Source organism: Scyliorhinus torazame, chromosome 16, assembly GCF_047496885.1.
Source record: "Scyliorhinus torazame isolate Kashiwa2021f chromosome 16, sScyTor2.1, whole genome shotgun sequence".
Classification (NCBI taxonomy): Eukaryota; Metazoa; Chordata; class Chondrichthyes; order Carcharhiniformes; family Scyliorhinidae; genus Scyliorhinus; species Scyliorhinus torazame.
The window spans coordinates 40,432,443-40,457,536 of record NC_092722.1 but is presented as its reverse complement, the minus strand read 5'-3'; the positions used below and the strand labels follow the sequence as shown (position 1 = coordinate 40,457,536).

The window sequence follows — 25,094 nt, the reverse complement described above, 5'->3', positions numbered from 1 at the left end:
CTTCCCGTCTCTCTCTTTCCGTCTCCCTCTTTTTCCGTCTCTCTCTTTTTCCGTCTCTCTCTTCCCTTCTCTCCCTTTCCCCGTCTCTCTCTCTCTCCCTGTCTTGCTCTCTCTCTCCCTCTATATCGCTCTCTCCCTCTGTCTCGCTCTCTCTACCTCTGTCTCGCCCTCTGTCTCGCTCTCTCTCCCTCGGTCTCGCTCTCTCTCCCTCGGTCTCGCTCTCTCTCCCTCGGCCTCGCTCTCTCTCCCTCGGTCTTTCCCCGTCACTCTCTCTCTCCCAGTCTCTTTATCTCTCGCTCTCTGTCCCTCTCCCTCTCTGTCCCTCTCCCTCTCTGTCCCTCTCCCTCTCTGTCCATCTCCTTCTCTGTCCCTCTGCCTCTCTGTCCCTCTGCTTCTCTGTCTCTCTCTCTCTATGTCTCTCTCTCTCTGTCTCTCTCTCCCTGTCTGTCTGTCTGTCTCTCTCTCCCATCTCTCTCCCTGTCTCTCTCGTTCTCTTTCTCTCTGTCTCTCTTCTGTCTCTCGCTTTCTCCCTGTCTCTCTCTCTCTCCCTGTCTCTCTCTCTCTCTCCCCCTGTCTCTCTCGCTCTCTCCCTGTCTCTCTCTCTCCCCCTGTCTCTCTCGCTCTCTTTCCCTGTCCCTCTCTCTCTCTCTCGCTCCCTCTTCCTCTCCCTCCAGTTGTATTTTGCTTCTCTTTTCTGCTTTTTCTCTTCTTGTTCTGCTTTCTCTCTCATTCTAGCTGTTGGCAAATCTGCGTATTTCCCCAAAATGTTGTTTCTATTTCAGGATTTGCAGTCTTTATAATCTAAACCTTATCTTGACCATAAATAAAAGAGTTAAAGTCTGACTATCAAATCCCAGTGGGTCCCCCCTCCTTAGCCCCAATGCTGATTTCAACACCGAGTTTGACTCCAGGCCCTTGCTCTGCTTAAATTCATATTTACCATGGCTATATGGTGACGTGGATTATGTCTTGAGAAGATGCAGAGCAAGCATCTGAGACATCCATTAATACTGTGGCACAAATCAATCTGATCGCAGTGTATGAGTCACTGTAAACATAGCCTGCAGGCAGGACACAGGATCCAACACCTACACTGTTGTGTATGAACTGGCTATCAGACTGCGGGGTATTCAGACTATTTGTATATAAGAACTTATTTTCTTTCAATGTTTTTTTTCTTCATCTGCGTCCTTCCCATGAATACGGCTCCTATGAAAGATTTAACCAAAATGCCCACAGTCAGGTCGCTCAAATAGGGATGTAATTATGGCCAGATGATCTGTTTTGGTGGCGTGGGCTGAGGAATTGGTCAGGGTACTGGAGAGAACTCACCTGCTCGGCCTCAAAATCATGCCACAGGATATTTTATGCCAACCTGACAGGGCGGACGGGGCCTCGGTTTAATGGGCACCTGAAAGTCGGCACTTCTGCCAGTGCAGCACCTCCCTAACAGTGCCTCTGTTTAACCCTCATCAAACCTCAGCACCTCTTGACAGTACAGCACTCCCTCAGTACTGCAAGGAAGTGGATTTGGGACTGGTACCTCCAAAGTGGGACTTGAACCAAAAGCTCCCTGACTCCAGGGTGAGGGTGCCAAGGCTGGCACTGAGTACGCATTGTAACGGTCTAATCTGGCAAAAGATTTCACATTAACGTTTTTTCCCCTCCAAATTTGACTCCATAAGATCAGCTCAATAACTTGTGTTCGTTCACAGGCGAGCTCAGTGAGAAGCAGAAAATGGCGCTCGAGCAGAACAGAGCGATGGTGAAGTGTCAGGCGCTGGAGCTGAACACTCTGCAGCAACAGCTGGTCAAGATGTCCCAGCTGGTGGACATAAAGAGCGAAGAACTCCAAAGCAAAAACGCAGAGCTGAGGTATGCAAGCATCCAATAGAAGGAGATTGACGGTACACTCTGCTTTGTTGCTGGTGTCAGCTTTGGCATCTCCTTCACATGGTGGCGGAGAAAGACTGCGTAACCTCGAGTGAGTGGGCTTGACCAGCTTTGTGTCCCCATTCATTTGGAAGGTGGCAAGAGACTGAAAATTGTGCTTGTTCTATATGGCTTAGTTTGTCTGGCATTGGGGCCAAGGGAGGTCCCAGTTTCCATCTCCAATTATAATATCTCCATTAATCTTTTTTTTAAATTCATTCATTTCATGGGATGTGCGTGTTGCTGGCTGGACCAGCATTTATTGCCCATGCTTAACTGCCCTCCATTTCAGAGTCAGCATCTGAGAGTCAACCACTTTGCTGTGGGTCTGGAGTCACATGCAGGCCAGACCGGGTAAGGATGGCAGATTTCCTTCCCTAAAGGGCATTAATGGACCAGGTAGTTTTTTATGACTATCGGCAAATGTTTTGTGGGTATCGTTAGACTTTTAATTACAGGTTTTTGTTGAATTCCAATTTCACCATCTGCCAAGGTACGATTTGAACTCAGGCCCCCAGATCTTGCCCTGGGTCCCTGGATTACTAGTCCAGTGACCCCAAATCTGCAGCAGCATTAGAGGGCATCTGGGTTTGCCTCAATACCCTTGGGCTACGTCGGGAAAAATGCAGCCAGGGTGAATCCAGAGACCTCTTCTGAAAATGTGAATACGGTCATCTGGTTCTTGGTCCAATCAGGCCAGGTCCCTGCAGCCTTGGGCAAGTTGATGGAGGGAATCGCACAGAGGGTGAGTGCTGCTATGGTGACCATTACCCAGGTGAGTTCAGTTAAGTTCTACCTGGGACATGCACTGTATGCAGGACAGTGTCTTTAGCCTCCAGGCAATCAGGGAGCTTTCATGCTGCCTTTAATGCTGATAGCTTCACTACGGTTTCTCGGCGCATATTGAATGTGTGACTGGGATGATTCAGCTGATCATTTGGCTGGGCTAAATGTGTGCAAAGGCGAGATTGAGCTGTTGGTAACAGAGCATTGAAACGATGCAAACTGGGGAACAAATTGGCAAAAGTTAACAGTCTTACCCGGCAATTTGAAAAAAGGTGCAAGGTTATGTTTAACATATATATATAGTCCTCTGATCTTGGGGAAAGAGCCAACAAGAAGGAGCTTCAAGGATGTATAATTATTCTCTGATTGATTTAGAATGGGGGCTGTGAAGCCATCCAGGCACTGGCCTTTAGGGAACAGCCAGACTCTATTCAGCCCTGCCTAGCAACTGAATAATACATTGTCCATTCCAGGATGTAACCCTCTGTTACATATAACATGTTACATATAATATATATCCGACTCACCGTGGGCACCTTCGTGGGTGATCTGCTGGTGCTTGACATCATGTCACAATTTCACAGATGAGCCTAAGGCTGAAACGAGGCAGCTTCACATTCCTTGATATTCATTCAGTAAGCAGAGAGGAGCTGTGCGGTGTTCCAGATATTGCTTTTAATTTAATGATTTCCTTGGAGTTATCCTGTTACATTATCTCCCAAAATTAATCAAAGAATGAATATTGCACCATCTCCCAGTCTCCCTTGGAGATTGTTACACTTTTTTTCTCTCTTCATTCATCGGATGTGGGCATCACAGGCCAGGCCAGGGTTTATTGCCCATCGCTTTTAAAAATAAATTTCGAGTACCCAATTATTTTTTTCCAATTAAGGGGCAATTTAGAGTGGCCAATCCATCTACCCCGCACAGCTTTGGGTTGTGGGGGCGAAACCCATGCAGACACGGGGAGAATGTTCAAACACCACACGGACAGTGACCCAGAGCCGGGATCGAACCTGGGACCCCATTGGCGTGAGGCAGCAGTGCTAACCACTGTGCCACCGTGCTGCTCCTATTTAATGCCCATCCTTAATTGCCCTACAATTGCTAGGCCATTTCAGGTGTAGGCCAGACCAGGGAAGATTTCTTTCGCTAAAGGGACATGAGTGAACTTGGTGGATTCTCACAACAATTGACAATGGTTTCATGGTCGTCAGTAGACTCTTAAATCCAGATTTTACACCATCTGCCATGGTGGGATTCGAACCTGGGTCCCCAGAACCTTACCCTGGATTATTAGTCGAGTGACAAGACCACTATGCCACCGCCTCCCCCATCTCCAAGCATCAATTGGAGAGTGATTGTTACACTGTCTGCTATTATTCATTTCTGAAGTTGTTACAATCCTAGTTGAAATAACTGGACGGGGGATCACAGAAAGGAATCCTAGCTCAAAAAACTAACTTTAAAAAAAATCAAACGTGGAGGAACAGTGTCACAGGACCGCTAATTAGTTTTAACAACAAAAAAAATGCATTAAACGTGGAAAAATGGACTATAATATAATACTCCTTTACTTTCTTCTTAGGTTAACCATTGCACACAGGTTTTAGGATTAATACGGATGACACAGTGAAGCTACAATGGTCTCACTAGCACACAAAGTCCCTTTTTAAAACGCACAGATTGGTTATGGTCAAATACACACTCCACCTTGAACCCAAGTTAGTGTCTGTAGATTTCTCCTCAGAATGCCCCCAGATGATTATCATGTGAGAGTTTCTAAACTCTTTTGTCTTGACTGCTTTTACCGACACCAATTCCGATATTCAGCCACTAATTGCTCTCCAAAAATTTCAATTAACGTTTCACTAACTGTAGTAAGATATCACAAACATTAGAACTACTTCAGATAGCTTTCTGACTTCTCACGAGTCATATCCTTTATAGTTCTGTAAATTGAAATGGACAGTATCCTGTTCTGCTCCCAGTTCCTCTTTATGCCTTTAATGTCAGGCTTCCTGGAAACTCCTCTTCATTGCTCTAGTTTCCTTAAGTAGATTTCTGGCACTGGCTTTCTGAACCATTGCTCCATTGTATGGCTTTTCTTCTAGCAAAGCTGAGAGGGATGTTCTCTTTCTAGCTGTGTGTCACCAACTGCTATAGTTTCCAGCTAAAAATAAAGAACAAAGGGAAGCTTTTTTTCTACAAGGGCCTCTAGTTGCTAAGCAACTATACTTATTCTTCCTGCTGTAGCTCTCTCTATCACAATAGAATCCCAATTGAAACTTAACCACCCTCCACACATACAAACATGGTACGAAGTCTTACAACACCAGGTTAAAGTCCAACAGGTTTGTTTCGATGTCACTAGCTTTCGGAGCGCTGCTCCTTCCTCAGGTGAATGACATCATGACATACAAACATGTCACTTCCAGACACAGAAACATTAAAGTAAACCCACCTAAAACTGTACCTTATTTCTGATGTTTACCAATACAATAATCAACCCTTAAACTACATTTATTTTCCTAACAAAGCTCTCTCACATTGTTGCCCAATATTATTTCAGGAGCTCCTTATTTCTGAAGAAAGTTTAGGATTTCAGAGGGATTGGATACCAGTGTGAGTCGATATATTTAGGCTCCTTGTACCAGCATTCAGAAAGGACAGACAGGAAGAGCCCCGCTTGTCTAGCTAACCTGTCCTATATAGTCGTGGTGTTTAACATACCCCAATACAGACACTCGTCACTGCCCTGAGCCATGTTTCAGTTCCCTAATCCTTCTGTTCAGCTTTCTTATTTCTCCGCATTTCACCATCATTTTCAGGTCCTGTAAGGAGAAGCTGGATCATCAGAAAGTGGCAAGGAAGGAGAAGGCGATGCAGTGCGAGAAACTACAGCACGAACTCAGTGAACGAGAGAGCCAGCAGAACCAGCTCTCCGTGCACCACGAGGTATTGTTTGGGTCTGCTCTGTGCTCATTGGGAAGCCATTTGCCTTCTCGCTGTTAATCCAAACCAGTCGTTACCAATAGGGTTTGTTCACCCATGGATCGAGAGGTAAACGCGTTATCCGCCTGAAAGGCCTCTGTGTTAGCTGTCCCAAACAGTGGCAGCTGAGATCCAGTCGTCCCTGAGCTAGGTAGAGGATATTAGCCGGGATTCCTGTCGCTTTCTGGTGACTGCTTGCTGGAACATGGGGAGAGGATAAAATTAGGTTCCACTGTGATGCCCTCTGTGGTTGAAAAGCCTGTCCCGACTTATGAGGTGTAATGTATGTTGGTGAGGAGTGCCAGTGCCTTTAAAACCATTCCCAGTGGGCTCATGCCTTAAGTCAAGTGTGATGTAATGTGGGAAATGTAAGTCAGTTCAAAATCCCACAAACCAGATAAATATTATTTGTGATGTTGTTTAAGATATTGACCAGGACACTGGGGGAGAATTCCCCTGCTTTTCTTCAAAGTAGGGCCAGAGGATCTTTTAACATCTCACCTGCGAGGCAGCACTTCCTACAGTGCAGGGTCCCTCAGTGCTGCGCTGGAGTGCGAGTCTGGATCTTTGTGCTCAATCCTCGGGAGTAAGATTTGAACCTACGGCCTTGTGACTTTGAAGGTGCACTTGTTGTGATTGGTCTTATATGCCTTGCTAAGGAATCCACCAAACACATAAACTTGTCCACACCAGGATCTTTATTGAATCACACGTGGTAAGATAGCGATCTGTTACTCCTCTGGAACTGCACCTAGCACGACTGTTCACCTGTATGTCTTACTACCATCTCCTCTATTCATCTTCTGACGATGGCCGGATGTGCCTCCACTTATGTAGCAGACCCTGGTCACATGACTACGGTTTGGAGACCGCATGGTGTGCCTGCACCGCCACCTACTGGTTGGAGGTCGCACGCCATCCATCTATGATATTGCTCCTATCACCACAAGCCTGACACAGAATTAGCAGCAAATTCCCCATTCCTCATATACCCAATGACCTTGCAGCAAATATAAAATGTTTCTCATGCATGAGACGTCCAATAATTGACCGTGCAAGCTCGGTGCAGCGAGGGGACAAATAGATAAGGGAGATAGTGGCGTAGTGGTAATGTCACTCGGCAAATAATTCAAAGGCCCAGTCAAAAGCTCGGTGGGATATGGGTCCAAATTCCTCCGCAGCAGCTGGTGGAATTTAAATTCAATTACTAAATCTGGAAGTGAAAGCTAGTCTCAGTCATGGTAATCATGAAACTATCATTGATTGTTGTAAAAACCCATCTGGTTAACTGATGTCCTATCAGGAAGGAAATCGGCCATCCTTATCTGGTCTGGACTGCATTTGACTCCAGATTCACAGAACAAGATTGGTTTTCTTAATTGCCTTTGTGTATTGTGAAAACTGTCTGATACTGAATGTGTATTCTCTTTAGGAAAACATTATTTTGTTTTGTGAGGTATTTTTTGCGCATCAAGTGAATGACTGTTGGTGTTGGGGGTGAAAAATACATTACATTTGTTTTGGCATTGAGCAGCAGACGCACAGTGTGACACTACTCAGGTACAGAGTGTCATGATATTCAGGTAAACATCATGGTACATACATACATACATACTGATGGACAGATCAACGGACCAATCAACACACACAACACCACAACCAATCACAGGCAAGAGCATACACACTACAAAACAGGGAACACGACACTTCCCGCGCATTCGAGCAGGAGACAGCTCAGGGCACAGAGCTCACAGCCAACCACTCAGACATCCACCATGTGCTGAGTGCCACTCCAAGATAGTGTTAAGAATAGGTCCACAGGTTCAAGGGTTATGATCGAACCTCAGTAACCAGTTTACCACTGTAAATATGTGTTAGTAATAAAACTGAGTTGTACCATTCGCAACCGTGTTGGTTCGCCTGTGTAGCAGAGTACCCAACACATAACAGAGTAAAGTAGTTCCCTCTATTCTGAGCCCATGAAACCCCTCAACTTGAATTAACCTCAGCAGAGTGCCCCCGACTGTGCCAGGATGGTATTTATCACATGGGAGCGAGAGAGAGACAGAGTGCATGGGAGAGGGGGGGGGGGGGGGGGGGGCACAGAGGTGTGTGAGAGAGAGACCGAGAGTGCGTGTGAGAGAGAGACCGAGAGTGCGTGTGAGAGAGAGACCGAGAGTGCGTGTGTGAGAGAGAGAGAGACAGAGTGCATGGGAGAGAGAGAGGGGGGCACAGAGGTGTGTGAGAGAGAGACAGAACAGAGTGTGTGTGTGAGAGAGAGAGACACAGTGCGTGGGAGAGAGAGAGAGAGAGACAGAGTGCGTGGGTGAGAGAGAGGGGGGCACAGAGGTGTGTGAGAGAGACAGAGTGCGTGGGAGAGAGGGAGAGAGAGAGACAGAGTGCGTGGAAGAGAGAGAGAGACAGAGCGCATGGGAGAGAAGGGGGGCACAGAGGTGTGTGTGAGAGAGAGACTGAGTGCGTGGGAGAGAGAGGGGGACACAGGTGTGTGAGAGAGAGAGACAGAGTGCATGGAAGAGAGAGCGAGACAGAGTGCATGGGAGAGTGAGGGGGGGCACAGAGGTGTGTGTGTGAGAGAGAGAGAGACAGAGTGCGTGTGTGAGAGAGAGAGACAGTGCATGTGTGAGAGAGAGAGACAGAGTGCGTGTGTGAGAGAGACAGTGCATGGGAGAGAGAGAGAGAGGGGCACAGAGGTGTGTGTGAGAGAGAGACAGAGTGCGTGGGTGAGAGAGAGAGACAGGGTGCGTGTGTGAGAGAGAGAGACCGAGTGCGTGAGAGAGAGCGACTGAGTGCCTGGGAGAGAGAGGGGGCACAGAGGTGTGTGAGAGAGAGATTCAGAGTGCGTGAGAGAGAGAGAGAGAGACAGAGTGCGTGGGAGAGAGAGATGGGGCACAGAGGTGTGTGAGAGAGAGATTCAGAGTGCGTGGGAGAGAGAGAGGGGGACACAGAGGTGTGTGTGAGAGAGCGACAGAGTGCGTGGGAGAGAGAGGGGGGGACACAGGTGCGTGAGAGAGAGAGAGAGTGCGTGTGTGAGAGAGAGGGGAGCACAGAGGTGTGTGAGAGAGAGAGATAGAGTGCTTGTGTGTGAGAGAGAGAGACAGAGTGCGTGGAAGAGAGAGAGAGAGACAGAGCGCATGGGAGAGAGAGGGGGGGGCACAGAGGTGTGTGTGTGAGAGAGAGACAGAGTGCGTGTGTGAGAGAGAGAGACAGAGTGCGTGTGTGAGAGAGAGAGACAGAGTGCGTGTGTGAGAGAGAGAGACAGTGCATGGGAGAGAGAGAGAGAGGGGCACAGAGGTGTGTGTGAGAGAGAGACAGAGTGCGTGGGTGAGAGAGAGAGACAGGGTGCATGTGTGAGAGAGAGAGACCGAGTGCGTGAGAGAGAGCGACTGAGTGCCTGGGAGAGAGAGGGGGCACAGAGGTGTGTGAGAGAGAGATTCAGAGTGCGTGAGAGAGAGAGAGACAGAGTGCGTGGGAGAGAGAGAGGGGGCACAGAGGTGTGGGAGAGAGAGATTCAGAGTGCGTGGGAGAGAGAGAGGGGGACACAGAGGTGTGTGTGAGAGAGAGACAGAGTGCGTGGGAGAGAGAGGGGGGGACACAGGTGTGTGAGAGAGAGAGAGAGTGCGTGTGTGAGAGAGGGGAGCACAGAGGTGTGTGAGAGAGAGATAGAGTGCTTGTGTGTGAGAGAGAGAGACAGAGTGCGTGGAAGAGAGAGAGAGAGACAGAGCGCATGGGAGAGAGAGGGGGGGGCACAGAGGTGTGTGTGAGAGAGAGACAGAGTGCGTGGGGCACAGGTGTGTGAGAGAGACAGAGTGCATGGGAGAGAGAGAGGGGGACACAGGTGTATGAGAGAGAGAGACAGAGTGCGTGGGAGAGAGAGAGGGGGACACAGAGTGGTGTGAGAGAGAGAGAGAGAGGGGGACACAGAGGTGTGTGAGAGAGAGAGACAGAGTGCGTGGGAGAGAGAGAGGGGGACACAGGTGTGTGAGAGAGAGAGAGAGAGAGGGGGACACAGAGGTGAGTGAGAGAGAGAGACAGAGAGCGTGGGAGAGAGAGAGGGGGGCACAGAGGTGTGAGAGAGACAGAGTGTGTGGGAGAGAGAGAGTGCGTGGGAGAGAGAGAGGGGGACACAGAGGTGTATGAGAGAGAGAGACAGAGTGCGTGGGAGAGAGAGAGGGGGACACAGGTGTGTGAGAGAGAGAGACAGTGCGTGGGAGAGAGAGAGGGGGACACAGAGGTGTATGAGAGAGAGAGACAGAGTGCGTGGGAGAGAGAGAGGGGGACACAGAGTGGTGTGAGAGAGAGAGAGAGAGGGGGACACAGAGGTGTATGAGAGAGACAGAGTGCGTGGGAGAGAGAGAGGGGGACACAGGTGTGTGAGAGAGACAGAGTGCATGGGAGAGAGAGAGGGGGACACAGAGGTGAATGAGAGAGAGAGGGGGACACAGAGGTGTGTGAGAGAGAGAGACAGAGTGCGTGGGAGAGAGAGAGGGGGACACAGGTGTGTGAGAGAGAGAGAGAGAGGGGGACACAGAGGTGAGTGAGAGAGAGAGACAGAGAGCGTGGGAGAGAGAGAGGGGGGCACAGAGGTGTGAGAGAGACAGAGTGTGTGGGAGAGAGAGAGTGCGTGGGAGAGAGAGAGGGGGACACAGAGGTGTATGAGAGAGAGAGACAGAGTGCGTGGGAGAGAGAGAGGGGGACACAGGTGTGTGAGAGAGAGAGACAGTGCGTGGGAGAGAGAGAGGGGGACACAGAGGTGTATGAGAGAGAGAGACAGAGTGCGTGGGAGAGAGAGAGGGGGACACAGAGTGGTGTGAGAGAGAGAGAGAGAGGGGGACACAGAGGTGTATGAGAGAGAGAGACAGAGTGCGTGGGAGAGAGAGAGGGGGACACAGGTGTGTGAGAGAGACAGAGTGCATGGGAGAGAGAGAGGGGGACACAGAGGTGAATGAGAGAGAGAGACAGAGTGCGTGGGAGAGAGAGAGGGGGACACAGAGTGGTGTGAGAGAGAGAGAGAGAGGGGGACACAGAGGTGTATGAGAGAGAGAGACAGAGTGCGTGGGAGAGAGAGAGGGGGACACAGGTGTGTGAGAGAGAGAGAGAGAGGGGGACACAGAGGTGAGTGAGAGAGAGAGACAGAGTGCATGGGAGAGAGAGAGGGGGACACAGGTGTGTGAGAGAGAGAGAGAGAGGGGGACACAGAGGTGAGTGAGAGAGAGAGACAGAGTGCGTGGGAGAGAGGGGGGCACAGATGTGTGAGAGAGACAGAGTGCATTGGAGAGAGAGAGGGGGACACAGGTGTGTGAGAGAGAGAGAGAGAGGGGGACACAGAGGTGAGTGAGAGAGAGAGACAGAGAGCGTGGGAGAGAGAGAGGGGGGCACAGAGGTGTGAGAGAGAGAGAGAGAGGGGGACACAGAGGTGAGTGAGAGAGAGAGACAGAGAGCGTGGGAGAGAGAGAGGGGGGCACAGAGGTGTGAGAGAGACAGAGTGTGTGGGAGAGAGAGAGTGCGTGGGAGAGAGAGAGGGGGACACAGAGGTGTATGAGAGAGAGAGACAGAGTGCGTGGGAGAGAGAGAGGGGGACACAGGTGTGTGAGAGAGAGACAGTGCGTGGGAGAGAGAGAGGGGGACACAGAGGTGTATGAGAGAGAGAGACAGAGTGCGTGGGAGAGAGAGAGGGGGACACAGAGTGGTGTGAGAGAGAGAGAGAGAGGGGGACACAGAGGTGTATGAGAGAGAGAGACAGAGTGCGTGGGAGAGAGAGAGGGGGACACAGGTGTGTGAGAGAGACAGAGTGCATGGGAGAGAGAGAGGGGGACACAGAGGTGAATGAGAGAGAGAGAGAGAGGGGGACACAGAGGTGTGTGAGAGAGAGAGACAGAGTGCGTGGGAGAGAGAGAGGGGGACACAGGTGTGTGAGAGAGAGAGAGAGAGGGGGACACAGAGGTGAGTGAGAGAGAGAGACAGAGAGCGTGGGAGAGAGAGAGGGGGGCACAGAGGTGTGAGAGAGACAGAGTGTGTGGGAGAGAGAGAGTGCGTGGGAGAGAGAGAGGGGGACACAGAGGTGTATGAGAGAGAGAGACAGAGTGCGTGGGAGAGAGAGAGGGGGACACAGGTGTGTGAGAGAGAGAGACAGTGCGTGGGAGAGAGAGAGGGGGACACAGAGGTGTATGAGAGAGAGAGACAGAGTGCGTGGGAGAGAGAGAGGGGGACACAGAGTGGTGTGAGAGAGAGAGAGAGAGGGGGACACAGAGGTGTATGAGAGAGAGAGACAGAGTGCGTGGGAGAGAGAGAGGGGGACACAGGTGTGTGAGAGAGACAGAGTGCATGGGAGAGAGAGAGGGGGACACAGAGGTGAATGAGAGAGAGAGACAGAGTGCGTGGGAGAGAGAGAGGGGGACACAGAGTGGTGTGAGAGAGAGAGAGAGAGGGGGACACAGAGGTGTATGAGAGAGAGAGACAGAGTGCGTGGGAGAGAGAGAGGGGGACACAGGTGTGTGAGAGAGAGAGAGAGAGGGGGACACAGAGGTGAGTGAGAGAGAGAGACAGAGTGCATGGGAGAGAGAGAGGGGGACACAGGTGTGTGAGAGAGAGAGAGAGAGGGGGACACAGAGGTGAGTGAGAGAGAGAGACAGAGTGCGTGGGAGAGAGAGAGGGGGGCACAGATGTGTGAGAGAGACAGAGTGCATGGGAGAGAGAGAGGGGGACACAGAGGTGTATGAGAGAGAGAGACAGAGTGCGTGGGAGAGAGAGAGGGGGACACAGGTGTGTGAGAGAGAGAGAGAGAGGGGGACACAGAGGTGAGTGAGAGAGAGAGACAGAGTGCATGGGAGAGAGAGAGGGGGACACAGGTGTGTGAGAGAGAGAGAGAGAGGGGGACACAGAGGTGAGTGAGAGAGAGAGACAGAGTGCGTGGGAGAGAGAGAGGGGGGCACAGATGTGTGAGAGAGACAGAGTGCATGGGAGAGAGAGAGGGGGACACAGAGGTGTATGAGAGAGAGAGACAGAGTGCGTGGGAGAGAGAGAGGGGGACACAGGTGTGTGAGAGAGACAGTGCGTGGGAGAGAGAGAGGGGGACACAGAGTGGTGTGAGAGAGAGAGAGAGAGAGGGGGACACAGAGGTGTGTGAGAGAGAGAGACAGAGTCCGTGGGAGAGAGAGAGAGAGACAGAGTGCGTGGGAGAGAGAGAGGGGGGCACAGAGGTGTGTGAGAGAGACAGAGTGTGTGGGAGAGAGAGAGTGCATGGGAGAGAGAGAGGGGGGCACAGAGGTGTGTGAGAGAGAGACAGAACAGAGTGTGTGTGTGAGAGAGAGAGAGACACAGTGCGTGGGAGAGAGAGAGGGGGCACAGAGGTGTGTGAGAGAGAGAGACCGAGAGTGCGTGTGAAAGAGAGACCGAGAGTGCGTGAGTGAGTGAGAGAGAGAGAGACAGAGTGCATGGGAGAGAGAGAGAGAGACAGAGTGCATGATGAGAGAGAGGCAGAGTGTGTGGGAGGGAGACACAGTGCGTGTGAGAGAGTGACACAGTGCGTGTGAGAGAGTGACACAGTGCGTGTGAGAGAGTGACACAGTGCGTGTGAGAGAGTGACACAGTGCGTGTGAGAGAGTGACACAGTGCGTGTGAGAGAGAGTGAGAGAGCATGTGCGTGTGAGAGAGAGTGAGAGAGCATGTGAGGCAGAGTGTGTGTATGCGTCACCCCCAGTCTCCGGATTCTTGTTCACGGTAACCCCCAAAACACCAGCACACACTCTCTGCCACTCTCACAGTGGATAGAGGTGAGTGAGTAAGCACCCTGAGGTGAGCGAGTGAGCACCCTGAGGTGAGTGAGTGAGCACCCTGAGGTGAGTGAATGAGTGAGCACCCTGAGGTGAGTGAGTGAGCACCCTGAGGTGAGAGAGTGAGCACCCTGAGGTGAATGAGTGAGCACCCTGAGGTGAATGAGTGAGCACCCTGAGGTGAGTGAGTGAGCACCCTGAGGTGAGTGAGTGAGCACCCTGAGGTGAGCGAGTGAGCACCCTGAGGTGAATGAGTGAGCACCCTGAGGTGAGTGAGTGAGCACCCTGAGGTGAGAGAGTGAGCACCCTGAGGTGAGAGAGTGAGCACCCTGAGGTGAGTGAGTGAGCACCCTGAGGTGAGCGAGTGAGCACCCTGAGGTGAGTGAATGAGCACCCTGAGGTGTGTGAATGAGCACCCTGAGGTGTGAAGGAGCACCCTGGGGTGAGCGAGTGAGCACCCTGAGGTGAGCGAGTGAGCACCCTGAGGTGAGCGAGTGAGCACCCTGAGGTGAGCGTGTGAGCACCCTGAGGTGAGCGAGTGAGCACCCTGAGGTGAGCGTGTGAGCACTCTGAGAGTGGCAGACATTTACACACTCACCCTCTCACACTCGATTGGCCATCTTTATGAATATTTGATGGTCAATTTATTCCTTTGACAGTGCTTCCTTTTTTCTCAGCAAGTTGTTTCTTTTGTTCATAGCTCTTTTTTCGTTGAAATTCCTGTTTAATTATCATGCCAAACCTTATCTTTCCGAAATTTGCTCATCAGCCCCTTGAGTGAGGAAAAAATGGAAATGTGGCAAGGTTGGATAAACCTGGCCTAGGTCCAAAATGCTTGTGCCCCTTTTCACTTATCAGCATTTCAGTATCAGAGTCTTTCCAGCAGCCGGCCTCTCTCCCTCTCTCTCTCTCTCTCTCTCTCTCACAATCTCTAGTTCCTAGCATGCTGTTGCCTCTTGTGTTTTAAGGACCTCATTAAAATTTAATTTGGTTGAGAAGACGCTGGGGAAAAATATCCTTGAAGTACTTGTGGCAATTTAAAAACATTTACTTTCTCTGACAACTTTTCTGACTCGTATTTCTTCTTCAAATTGACACGAGGATCTCGGTGTCTACTCCCACCCTCGCTCCCTCCCCCGATGGGCCGGCTGCCGAGGTTTAAAGTGAGAGGGTGTGTAAATATTCGTAGAGTGGTTTTGTTCTGGAGTTCTACAGCAGGCAGATTGGGGATAACCAGTTCCATGAAAAGTGTGACCTGCATTTATACAGCACCTTTCGCAAGCTCAGGATGTTCCGAAACACTTTATAGTGGCGATGGGCAACCTAGGCAAGTAAGTGGGCCGCTTAAGTGGCCCTCTTTTTTAAAATTGTTTTAAAATAAATTTTTTAAGTACCCAATTATTTTTTTTTTCCAATTAAGGGGCAATTTAGCATGACCAATCCACCTAAACTGCACATTTTTGGGTTGTGGGGGTGAAACCCACACAAACACGGGGAGAATGTGCAAACTTCACACGGACAGTGACCCAGAGCCGGGATCGAACCTGGGACCTCGGCACCGTGAGGTTGCAGCACTAACCACTGCACCACCGTGCTGCACAGGCCCTCTTTTATCTCCGTGAGCCACAAGGTTGATATCATAGAATCATCATAGAATTTACAGTGCAGGTGAAGGCCATTCAGCCCATCGAGTCTGCACCGGCCCTTAGAAAGAGCACCCTACCTAAACCTGCACCCCATCCCTGTAACTCAGTACCCTGATGGGTCTCATGTGCCCCCCCCCCCCTCCCAGAGCCGCACGTTGCCCACCGCTGATTTACAGCCAATAGCGTATTTTTGAAAAGTAATCGCTGTTATAATGCTGGAAACACGGCAGCCAGTTTTCACACAGCAAATTTCCACAAACAGCAAAGAAATATATAATCAGATAAGTATTTGAGGGATAAATATTTTCCTGGACGCTGCAGACCCCTCTTTGAAATTGTGTTCTTTAGTGCCCATCTGACAAAGAGAAGTGGCACCTCTGACAGTGCAGCACTCCCTCAGTAGTGCGCCAGTGTGTCGGCCTGGATTTTTGTACTCAAGTTCTGGAGTTGGGACTTGAACCTGAAATCCTCTGACTCCAGCAAGCGCGCCGTCAACAGAGCCATGGCTGATACCCGTGCGGTGCGAGATCATTCCGCGGCCCGGGAAAGCGTCAGGCCTGTACTGTGTTAGCTGAGCTCAGACTGTCAGCATTCTCCGTTTGGCCTCAGGGCCCTGGACTGAGGAGAAGGGAAAAAATCTGCCAGGAGGAGGGCGGAAGGAAACAAATCTGCCAGGGCTCTAGCTCCTGATAGCTATTTAGTGCCATGTTGGGTGTTTCAGGATCGTGTTTGGTTATGACCCCAAAATAATCCTAATCCGATAATCCCCTGATATTCATTGGCACAGCAAGTAAAGGATGGCCACTGAACTAAGATACAACATTGAGGAAATTGTAACCCTGAGCATCTTTTTCATTGGGAATAGGGACAAGGCGGTGTAGATAGAAAAATAATCACGATAAAGATGAATAAGATAAAGACCAAAGACTATGATCAGCATGTGTTTCATTTTGATCACTGTATCATGGACAGAGTGGATAGGGAGCAGCTGTTCCCCTTAGTTGAAGGGTCAGCCACGAGGGGGTCACAAGTTCAAGGTGAGGGGCAGGAGGTTTAAGGTTTGAGGAAAAACGTTTTTACCCAGTGGGTGGTGACTGTCTGGAATGCACTGCCTGGGAGGGTGGTGGAGACGGGTGGCCTCACTTTAAAAAGTACCTGGATGAGCACTTGGCGCATCATCACAGTCAAGACTATGGGCCAAGTGCTGGCAAATGGGAATAGGGAGGCAGGTCAGGTGTTTTCATACGTCGGTGCAGACTCGATGGCCTGAAGGGCCTCTTCTGCACTGTATTATTCTGTGATTTGCGAAGCCTCTCCCAGAGACTCCCAAACTATCTCAGTGCAAAATACTATTTCAGCCTAGTAGCTCCGGGATCCCATAAATACTTTCACAGCCTTAACCTCTCATTGCCACCTCGTTCTCTCAGGCCACACTCAGCAGGAAAGAAACGATTGCGTTGTGTGGTAAAATGGAAAACTAGAGGTGCAAATATCACTTCTTACAGAATGAAGAGAGCAGGACAGGTGTCCCCTGGGGCTCAGTGGCAAACACCCTCACCTGAACCTAAAGGCTGTGGGTTCAAGTCCCACTCCAGAAAAATCAAGGTCGGCACCCGAGTGCAGTAGTGAGGGAGCGCTGCACTGATGAGGAAGCCATCTCTTAGGCGAGGCATTAAATTGAGCTCTCGGGTGGACATAGACGATCCCATGGAACTACTTTGACAAAGAGCAGGGGAAACATCCCTGCTGTACTGGTCAATAAATATCCCTTCATCAACATCATCACATTGGTGTTTGTGGGAGCTTCCTACGTTTCACCAGTGACTACATTTCAGAAGTTCCTAACTGGCTGAAGCACTTTGGGGATGCCATGTGAATCATAGACTCATAGAATTTACAGTGCAGAAGGAGGCCGCTCGGCCCATCGAGGCTGCACCGGCCCTTACAAAGAGCACCCTACTGAAGCCCACGTATATACCCTATCCCCGTAACCCCCACTAAGGGCAATTTAGCATAGCCCATCCACCTAACCTGCACATCTTTGTGGACTGAGAGAGGAAACCCATGCAGACACGGGGAGAACGTGCAGACTCTGCACAGACAGTCACCCAAGCCGGGAATCGAACCTTGGATCCTGGAGCTGTGAAGCAACAGTGCTAACCACTGTGCTACCGTGCCACCAATGTAGGGCCAGGCCCGGTAAAAATGGTAGCTTCCCTTCCCTAAAGGACGTTAGTGAACCAGATTATTTTTTATGGAGACACCAACTTGTCAATTCTACCAACTGCCAAGGGGTGGGATTTGAACCCTTGTCCCCAGAACATTAGCCCAGGTCTCTGGATTGCTATTTCAGTGGCATTACCACTGTGCCACCATCTCCCCTTGAGAGAATGTGAAGGAAGCCTGAAGGCTTGAAGGTCCACTGATGCCTTCAGTGGACAATATTCTCTGAATTTACACCGCATCCTGTATATTCTTTCCGGGTGTTATTTCTTCAGATGGATCCGAATCAGGACTTCAAGACTGTGGAATACCTTTTCTTCCTTTGGGATCTATTAGGCTTTTAATATCCAAATTGTGCATCACCTAACCTCCCCTTCTCTGGTTTTCTTTCATGCCTTGGCCTTTACTATGGTCCATATAGTGTCCTTTTCCTAGGGGCTGCTCAGGCTACTAAGGACCCAATATGGCGGCCAGGAAGCTTGCCAACATTTCCAGCTGGAAATGCACTGCCTGCCCATTTTGGGTAAGGACAAATAAGATGTCCTTTACCCACACCCAAAGTGGACTCTTTGGATGTGCAAATAGGGGGTTTGTGCCGATTTGAGGTTCCCCCTTCACAATGGGTTTCCCCCCAGGCAAATCTGTGTAGACTTCAGCCCTGGCGTCAGCTGCAACAAAACAGTAAGTAAGTTACTTGAACCCAAGCACTTTTCCTCCTAATCCCATATTTAATTCCCAATCACCTTCAGCATTCTCATCCAGATCCCGACTGCACTGCTAGCTCGATATTGCCCAACTCATCAGGAGTGGGCCCCAGTGTCACATTGGCACCATTATAATGGGCCCAACTTTCCAATATCTGGGGATCCTCAGACTTGGTGCAGGGAATGCAGCTGCATGCACTAAAATGGTGCACTCACATTTCTGAGCGATGGTGTCCTTCCTTGGCCCTTTGCCCAGGTTTCTCAATCGAGCATAGCACCAATGTCATCTGTGTTCTGTAATGAGATCTATATTTCTGTTTATGGAGGAAAAAGCAAAAGTCAATGGAATGGTGAAGATCAACTTCAATTAGATCATCTTTCTTCCACCATCAATGCCTTTGAACTCTAGCACCTTTGACCTATGACCTCTGGCACCTGAGTCAATCGCATTACATCTGCTGAGCAGGCCTCCCCCGGGATTCCTCCCCCTCTCGTGGGGAGCACAAAAATTACACTCCCCCTTTTAGAAAAAAATATTTTTCCTGGAGGTGGTGCTCATGTGAATGTTGATCCTAGACTTGCCTGACTTAAACAGGAGCAGTGGGACATATTAATTTTGAAACGAGACTGCATGACCTTTTCATGACAAATCTTTACTGTGGCACATTGATGCAACTCATGTTAATGAGGTAGTGTTTCTAACCACATGAACCGTTACCCACTGCTGCAACATTTTCATATTGGCTGGCACATTACCAGATTTATCTACATGTGTCCAAGCTGTTCACTCCTCTTGGCTGTAGGTGTCGTTTGTTCCGCTTTGAGACTAATACAAGGTGCACTGCAATGCAAATATAGTTTGTGACCGAAGAACTATTTACCTCATTGTAATTGACTCCATTTGTCCAGTGTTAACCACCATCTCATATGTAAACTACGGCTGATTCCTTGTGGCAGATACCTTAATGCTTCAAGTCCAAATCTATTAACCTTCTGCTTTGATCCCCAATCTGTGCTGAGTTAACCATTCTTGGCTGGCCCAGTATTATGGGGTGGAGATGAGCAACAATTGACCTCAGCACCCCTGAGTTAGGGAGGTTGAAGTAAAACCCTTGGGGGGGAGGGGAGTTCTTTTATGGGATTGTTATCCCCAATGTCTCAACTAGAAAATGGATACCAGGCTTGCCCGTGACAGAGGGATCACCTACCGAAGAGACAACATGGTGGAAGTTCCTGTGAAATCTTATCCCAGCAGGAGCTGGCAGCAATGGAAAAAGTGGCAGAAACATTGGAGGAATAAAGGGATTTATTTTCCTCGAGTTCAACTGGTATCCGTTAAACCGTGTGCCTCAGAGAGTCCCAACATGGGGAGGAACTGGCCGATGATGAATCAACTTCAAAAGCCGACCATTTACACCAAGGTTTTGTCCAGGAATGGAACTCCACATTGGCAGATTTCAGAGCATCGGTCTCTGTTTCTGCTCACCTTCAGGGAGAGGGATCACTAATTTTTTTTAAATCCAATCTGGCGGCACGGTAGCATGGTGGTCAGCACCGTCGCTTCACAGCTCCAGGATCGCAGGTTCGATTCCTGGCTTGGGTCACTGTCTGTGCGGAGTCTGCACGTCCTCCCCGTGTGTGCGTGGGTTTCCTCTGGGTGCTCCGGTTTCCTCCCACAGTCCAACGATGGGCAGGTTAGGTGGATTGGCCATGCTAAATTGCCCTTAGTGTCAAAAAAAGGTTAAGTGGGGTTACTGTGTTACAGGGATAGGGTAGAGGTGTGGGCTTAAGTGGGGTGCTCTTTCCAAGGGCCGGTGCAGACTCGATGGGCCGAATGGCCTCCTTCTGCACTGTAAATTCTGCACTGTAAATTCTATGATCTATGTCAAGGGTTGTATTTATTATTCGGCCCTAATTTCCCTGAGAAGGTGACAGCGGAATGGATTGCTATAGGACACTTTGGAGGGAGGTTCAATGTCAACCACATTGACGTAGGCTGAAGTTGCATAAAAAGTTGTCTTCCTCCCTGAGTGGACATTAGTGAACCAGTTGAGTTGTTAAGAAAGTCTGGCAGTTTTCCTGTCACATTTACTGTCACAAGCTTTTTATTTTCTGAACTGAATTCAAATTCGCAGATGGACATGTTGGGGTTTAAACTTCAGTTCTTTGGATCATTAGTCCAGCTACGTGGGTGGAATTTTGTTAGCGGGATTTTCCGCATCCGCCAATGTCAATGGACATTTGAATGGCTCGCCGCATTTTCCAGCTCTGCCCGCTCTGTGACAGGGCCATAAAATTTCAACCCAACACCAAAAACATACTGCTCCGGTTAAGCCCCAAAAGCACCGGACGTTGCTGTCCGAAGCTGAACCTGCAGATGCATATTCGGCCCCAGATGTCAGAAATGTCTCGCTACTGATAGAAATGGATGATCAGAAAGTTTCAATTCCATCTGAAGTTCTTGTGGATGAGGTGGGGCTGGTAGGCAGCACTGTAATTTTCTTAAATAGCTTTATTTTCAATTTGTGCCCTGACACTGGGACTCTCGAGGGCCCCCTCTACTGCAGTAGCACAAGGCTAACTACAGCATCACATTCTCTGGGCACCTCTGCACTCAGGCACTCGCCAGTGAATGATTTGGAAAAGAAGGTGGGAAGTTATAAGAACAGCTGACTTACATTTTTGCCTTTGAGTCTCCACCCCTTTTATCTGATCTTTCTGTTTGGAGGGGAAATGATCAGGAAAATTGGCTGAAATTCCTCCTTTTTGTCATCAGCTATTTCCTACTTCTGTAACTCACCATTCACCTTATCTTAGTATTTTCCTACCTAATTTCAGTATTGTCCCTAAGCACACTCTATCCAATCATAATGTAGCTACATCAGAATTTTTGACAGTAACAATCTTAACTTCCCCTGTTATAACCCCTAAAATCCAAAGTTATTAAATGTATTTTCCAGATATCGCAACGTTAATATTGTCCATGAGGCAGCACGGTGGCAGAGTGGTTAGCCTCACAGCACCATGGACCCGAGTTCGATTCCGACCTCGGGTGACTGTGTGGAGTTTGCATTTTCTCCCCGTGTCTGCTTGGGTTTCCTCTGGGTGCTCCGGTTTCCTCCCACAGTCCAAAGATTTTCAGGTTGGGTGGATTGGCCATGATCAATTGCCCCTTAGTTTCCAAAGGTTTGGTGGGTTTACGGGGATAGGGCTGAATGGCCTCCTTCTGCACTGAAGGGATTCTATGATTCTATGATTTGCTGGGAGCTCTGAGTACATTGTATCTGTTGTTGCGATACCGTGGGCTAGTGCGTGATCAAGTGTAGCCCCACTTGACCTGGAGTTCGCAACACAATTGAATCAACCAATAATTCTTAGAAAAATACTCAAAGTCTTTGGCCCTTAACTGCCCAATAATTACAGTCGTCAGGTTTGTAAATTTAAATGCAATTACATTTTTATTTATAACAAGAACTATAATTAAATATTCAGCAAATATAAATGGTTAACTATTACCTAAGTCCTAATTTCCCCACTTTAACTTGCTCCCATCCTCTATACATACACACACCAGACAGACAAAAACAGTGGGGAGGAAAGGGGTGGAAATAATAAGCAAAAGGGCAAAGAGTCTTTGTTTTAGATGGTTGTCTTTAAGCAGTACTTCCTTCAAAGTAAGCTTTCCGATCCAGGTCTCTGTTTGCAGTCTGTAATGGTTTCACTGTAGATTAATTCAGGTCTCTGCAGTTTCAGAGAAACAATAACTCACAGCCTTTCTGGAAAGAGAGAGAGAGAGAGAGAAAAGAGGGGGAGCAGGTCCTTGTCCTAGCGTGACTAGGTCAAAACTCTGCTTCTTGGGTCTCTGAAGATTATTCTACTCGAGTAGGACCCGATCACCACATGTTACTGGGATGAATATCACCTTTTGGCCAATTCGTTGGCCACCAGCAAATCACTCGAACCGCGCCCGACCCCATCTCTCGGATGTCGAAAAGTCTGGGTCTTGCTGTCCAAAGCTAGCAGCACCATATCCTATGTTGCAACTTCTTAAATTCCTCCTCCTCTCGGTTTCTTGACTTAAAGACACATGTCCATTAAGCATCCGTGGATCAAAAATGATAACAGCAAAAATAAAGAAAGGGGAAATAAGGGAATCAGCAGGAAAGACCCTTACACTGTACTGTCGAATGACCATTTGTGTGACACCTGGACAGGCTGTGATGCAGAGCTGAGCTGAATCTGGTTTGGGTTTCCAGACTTCTCTCCCTAATCTCTGTATTAATATTAATTGTACACAGGGCCCTAATTTAAATTCTGTCAGGTAAAAGCGGTCGGCTTTTGCCAGCTCAGCGATGGGCAGAAAGGAGGATCACATTGTCAAGGAACTTTGTGGGTCATGGTGGGGATGTTGGAATAATAAAACATGTTTTGTTTTTTTAAACCACAAAAGCATATCTTCCAAAGTCCATTGAAAGTGCCTACCAAGAATGCTGGAGCCCAAAATACCACACTCGCTCAACAATAACAGTTAATTATACAGCACCTTTTTTTCAATAAACTTAGCGTACCCAATTGTTTTTTCCCAATTAAGGGTCAATTTAGCGAGGCCAATCCACCTACCCTGCACATCTTTTTGGGTTGTGGGGGTGAGACCCACGCAGACACGGAGAGAATGTGCAAACTCCACACGGATAGATACAGCACCTTTAATGTAATGAAACATCCCAAGATGCTCCATAGGAGTATTATGAAGCAAAATTAGACCCCAATCCACATAAAGTGAGATTAGGGCAGATAATCAGAAACTTGGTCGTAAAAGTGGGTTTTAAGAAACATCTTAAAGGAAGAAAGAGTGAGTCGGAGAGATTTAGGGGGGAACTTTGACCACTTGAGCTGAATTTTCCCTCTCGGGCTGGGGAACAGGAGTCAGGACTGTTTCTGGTTCCTGAACCCACAGGTAATCTTTAGACCTTTCACAGAGGCATAAATTGACATGGAAATGGGTTTCCTGTGGTTGGCGAGCTCTTGAAGCTGGGTGTGGTCCAGCAGAGACCTTCTTACTTGAGAGAGAATAGCAGGCTGCAGTAAATGCCAAGTAACTGCTGCTTCAATGTGGAGGTGTCCGCTCACCAATCTTTTTAAGACTTGAAATGAAAAAGCAGTTTCAGCAGCCAGTCCATTGATTGCACCAACACTCAGGCAGGCAGAAAGGGCCTGACAACCCGTACTCCACCTCGGTAAAAATGTCCACTGCCAAGAATAAGGTCGGGAAACTGGCACGCTGGCCAGCGTTGGTTTTTTCAGGCCCCGTCCGCCTCCGTTCCCGAGCATGGCAGGTGTGGAGATTCAGCCCCATGTGGTCATATTTCAATTAGAGGCAGGCTGGCTGGCAGCGAGCAAACCTTGGAAGAAATGAAAATGGAAAATTCTGGATAAAGCCGGCAGGTCAGGCAGCATCTGTGGAGAGGGAAATAGTTGACATTTCAGATTGGCGTGACACATTGGACAAGGTTTCCCAGCCCCGACACTGGTGCTCATCGTCACAGGCCAATGCCTGCCAGTGTCGGGGCCGGAAAACCTCGTCCGTGAACCTCTCCACAGATACTACTGAACCTTCTGAAGTTTTCCAGTGTTTCAATTTCAGATTTAATCTGCAATATTTTGCTTGAGTTTTACAATCTGTTCAACCCTCTGCTATTGTGCTACTGTTTGACCAAGGGGCAGCATTTCGCTATTAGTGCAGGCGTACACTCTGCCTTCCAGCGTGTATTTCATGCTTTCGTATTCAGACCTGCTTTTTCCGATGTATCAGTCTAGACACTATCATTAATGCAACAGCAGGAAATCATCCAAGCAAGGCACCCTTGCTCTTGCTGAGGTCTTTATTACGTCTTTTTCGAAATTGACTCGCCCATCATGATCTGCCTGAGGGGAGAAATATGCTGAGATTAGTCTCTGCAGCCTTCAGATGCTCGGTTTTTATTCCTGGATCTGAATTAAAATGTCTTACATACTTTTCTACTACTTTTACATGTCTAGCAGAAACCAAGTTTGGGTCAGCGCAATCTGGTTTATCCAGAGAATCCCTACAGTGCAGAAGGAGGCCGTTCGGCCCATCGAGTCTGCACTGACCCTCCAAAAGAGTACTCTACCTAGGCCCACTCCCTGCCCCATCCCCATAACCCTGCGCATTGACCATGGCCAATCCACCGAACATCTATGGACTGTGGGAGAAACCCCACACAGATATGGGGATCACCCAAGGCCAGAATCAAGCTCGGGTCCCTGGCAGTGCGAGGCAGCAGTGCTAACCACTGTGCCGCCATGCCGCCGTGGACTTTCTTGCTCCAATTGGCATTCTCACTTCAGTCACAGGGTCACAACAGGGATGGAAAAGGGAAAATGCCACACTGATGCAGTATTGAACAGAGACGTTTATTTGGGTCAGAGTAACAGACCTATCTAACCTGTCCTGTGTCTGACTCAAGAGCACTTTATGGGCAATATAAAGGGAGCATATCTTTACATCAAACTTGTGCTGTATCTTGGGCAGCACGGTTTGATCCCGGCTCTGGGTCACTGTCCATGTGGACTTTGCACATTCTCCCCGTGTTTGAGTGGGTTTCGGCCCTACAACCCAAAGATGTGCAAGGTAGGTGGATTGGGCACGTTAAATTGACTCTTATTTGGAAAAAATGAATTGGGTATTGTGCATTTTTTTTTAAACTTGTGCTGTATCAGACCTTGGACACCTTGATGGACAGAGTAGAGGGAGCATTGCGCTGTATCTAACCCATGCTGAATCTGACCATGGAATGCTTGATGGACAGTGTAAAAGTACATACCTTTGTATCAAACATGTACCAGAACAAGGAGTGCTTGATGGGCACATAGAAAATATTGAGCCTGTTCCACTATTCATTGTGATTATGACAGATCCTCTATCTCAACACTATACTCCCGCTCTCCCCTTACACCTTGACACTTTGATATCTAATAATAGAACTCTATCTTTTTCT

The 25,094-nt window shown here is 48.9% G+C and overlaps 1 protein-coding gene and 1 long non-coding RNA gene across 4 annotated transcripts in view; one reads left to right on the top strand and one right to left on the bottom strand.

Moving 5' to 3' along the window:
• LOC140392767 (forkhead-associated domain-containing protein 1-like) overlaps positions 1–25,094 on the top strand; it is a 279,760-nt gene that overhangs the window by 121,888 nt on the left and 132,778 nt on the right. For all 3 annotated transcript variants that reach the window (XM_072478384.1, XM_072478383.1, XM_072478385.1), the window contains exons 22-23: positions 1,716–1,875; positions 5,550–5,676. In XM_072478384.1, the coding sequence (XP_072334485.1) occupies positions 1,716–1,875; positions 5,550–5,676 (287 nt within the window). The remainder of the gene's footprint in view (positions 1–1,715; positions 1,876–5,549; positions 5,677–25,094) is intronic.
• Positions 21,507–25,094, bottom strand: part of LOC140392768 (uncharacterized) — a 42,241-nt gene continuing 38,653 nt past the window's right edge. Inside the window, exon 2 of the long non-coding RNA XR_011935422.1 lies at positions 21,507–24,000. This is a non-coding gene — a long non-coding RNA (uncharacterized lncRNA). The remainder of the gene's footprint in view (positions 24,001–25,094) is intronic.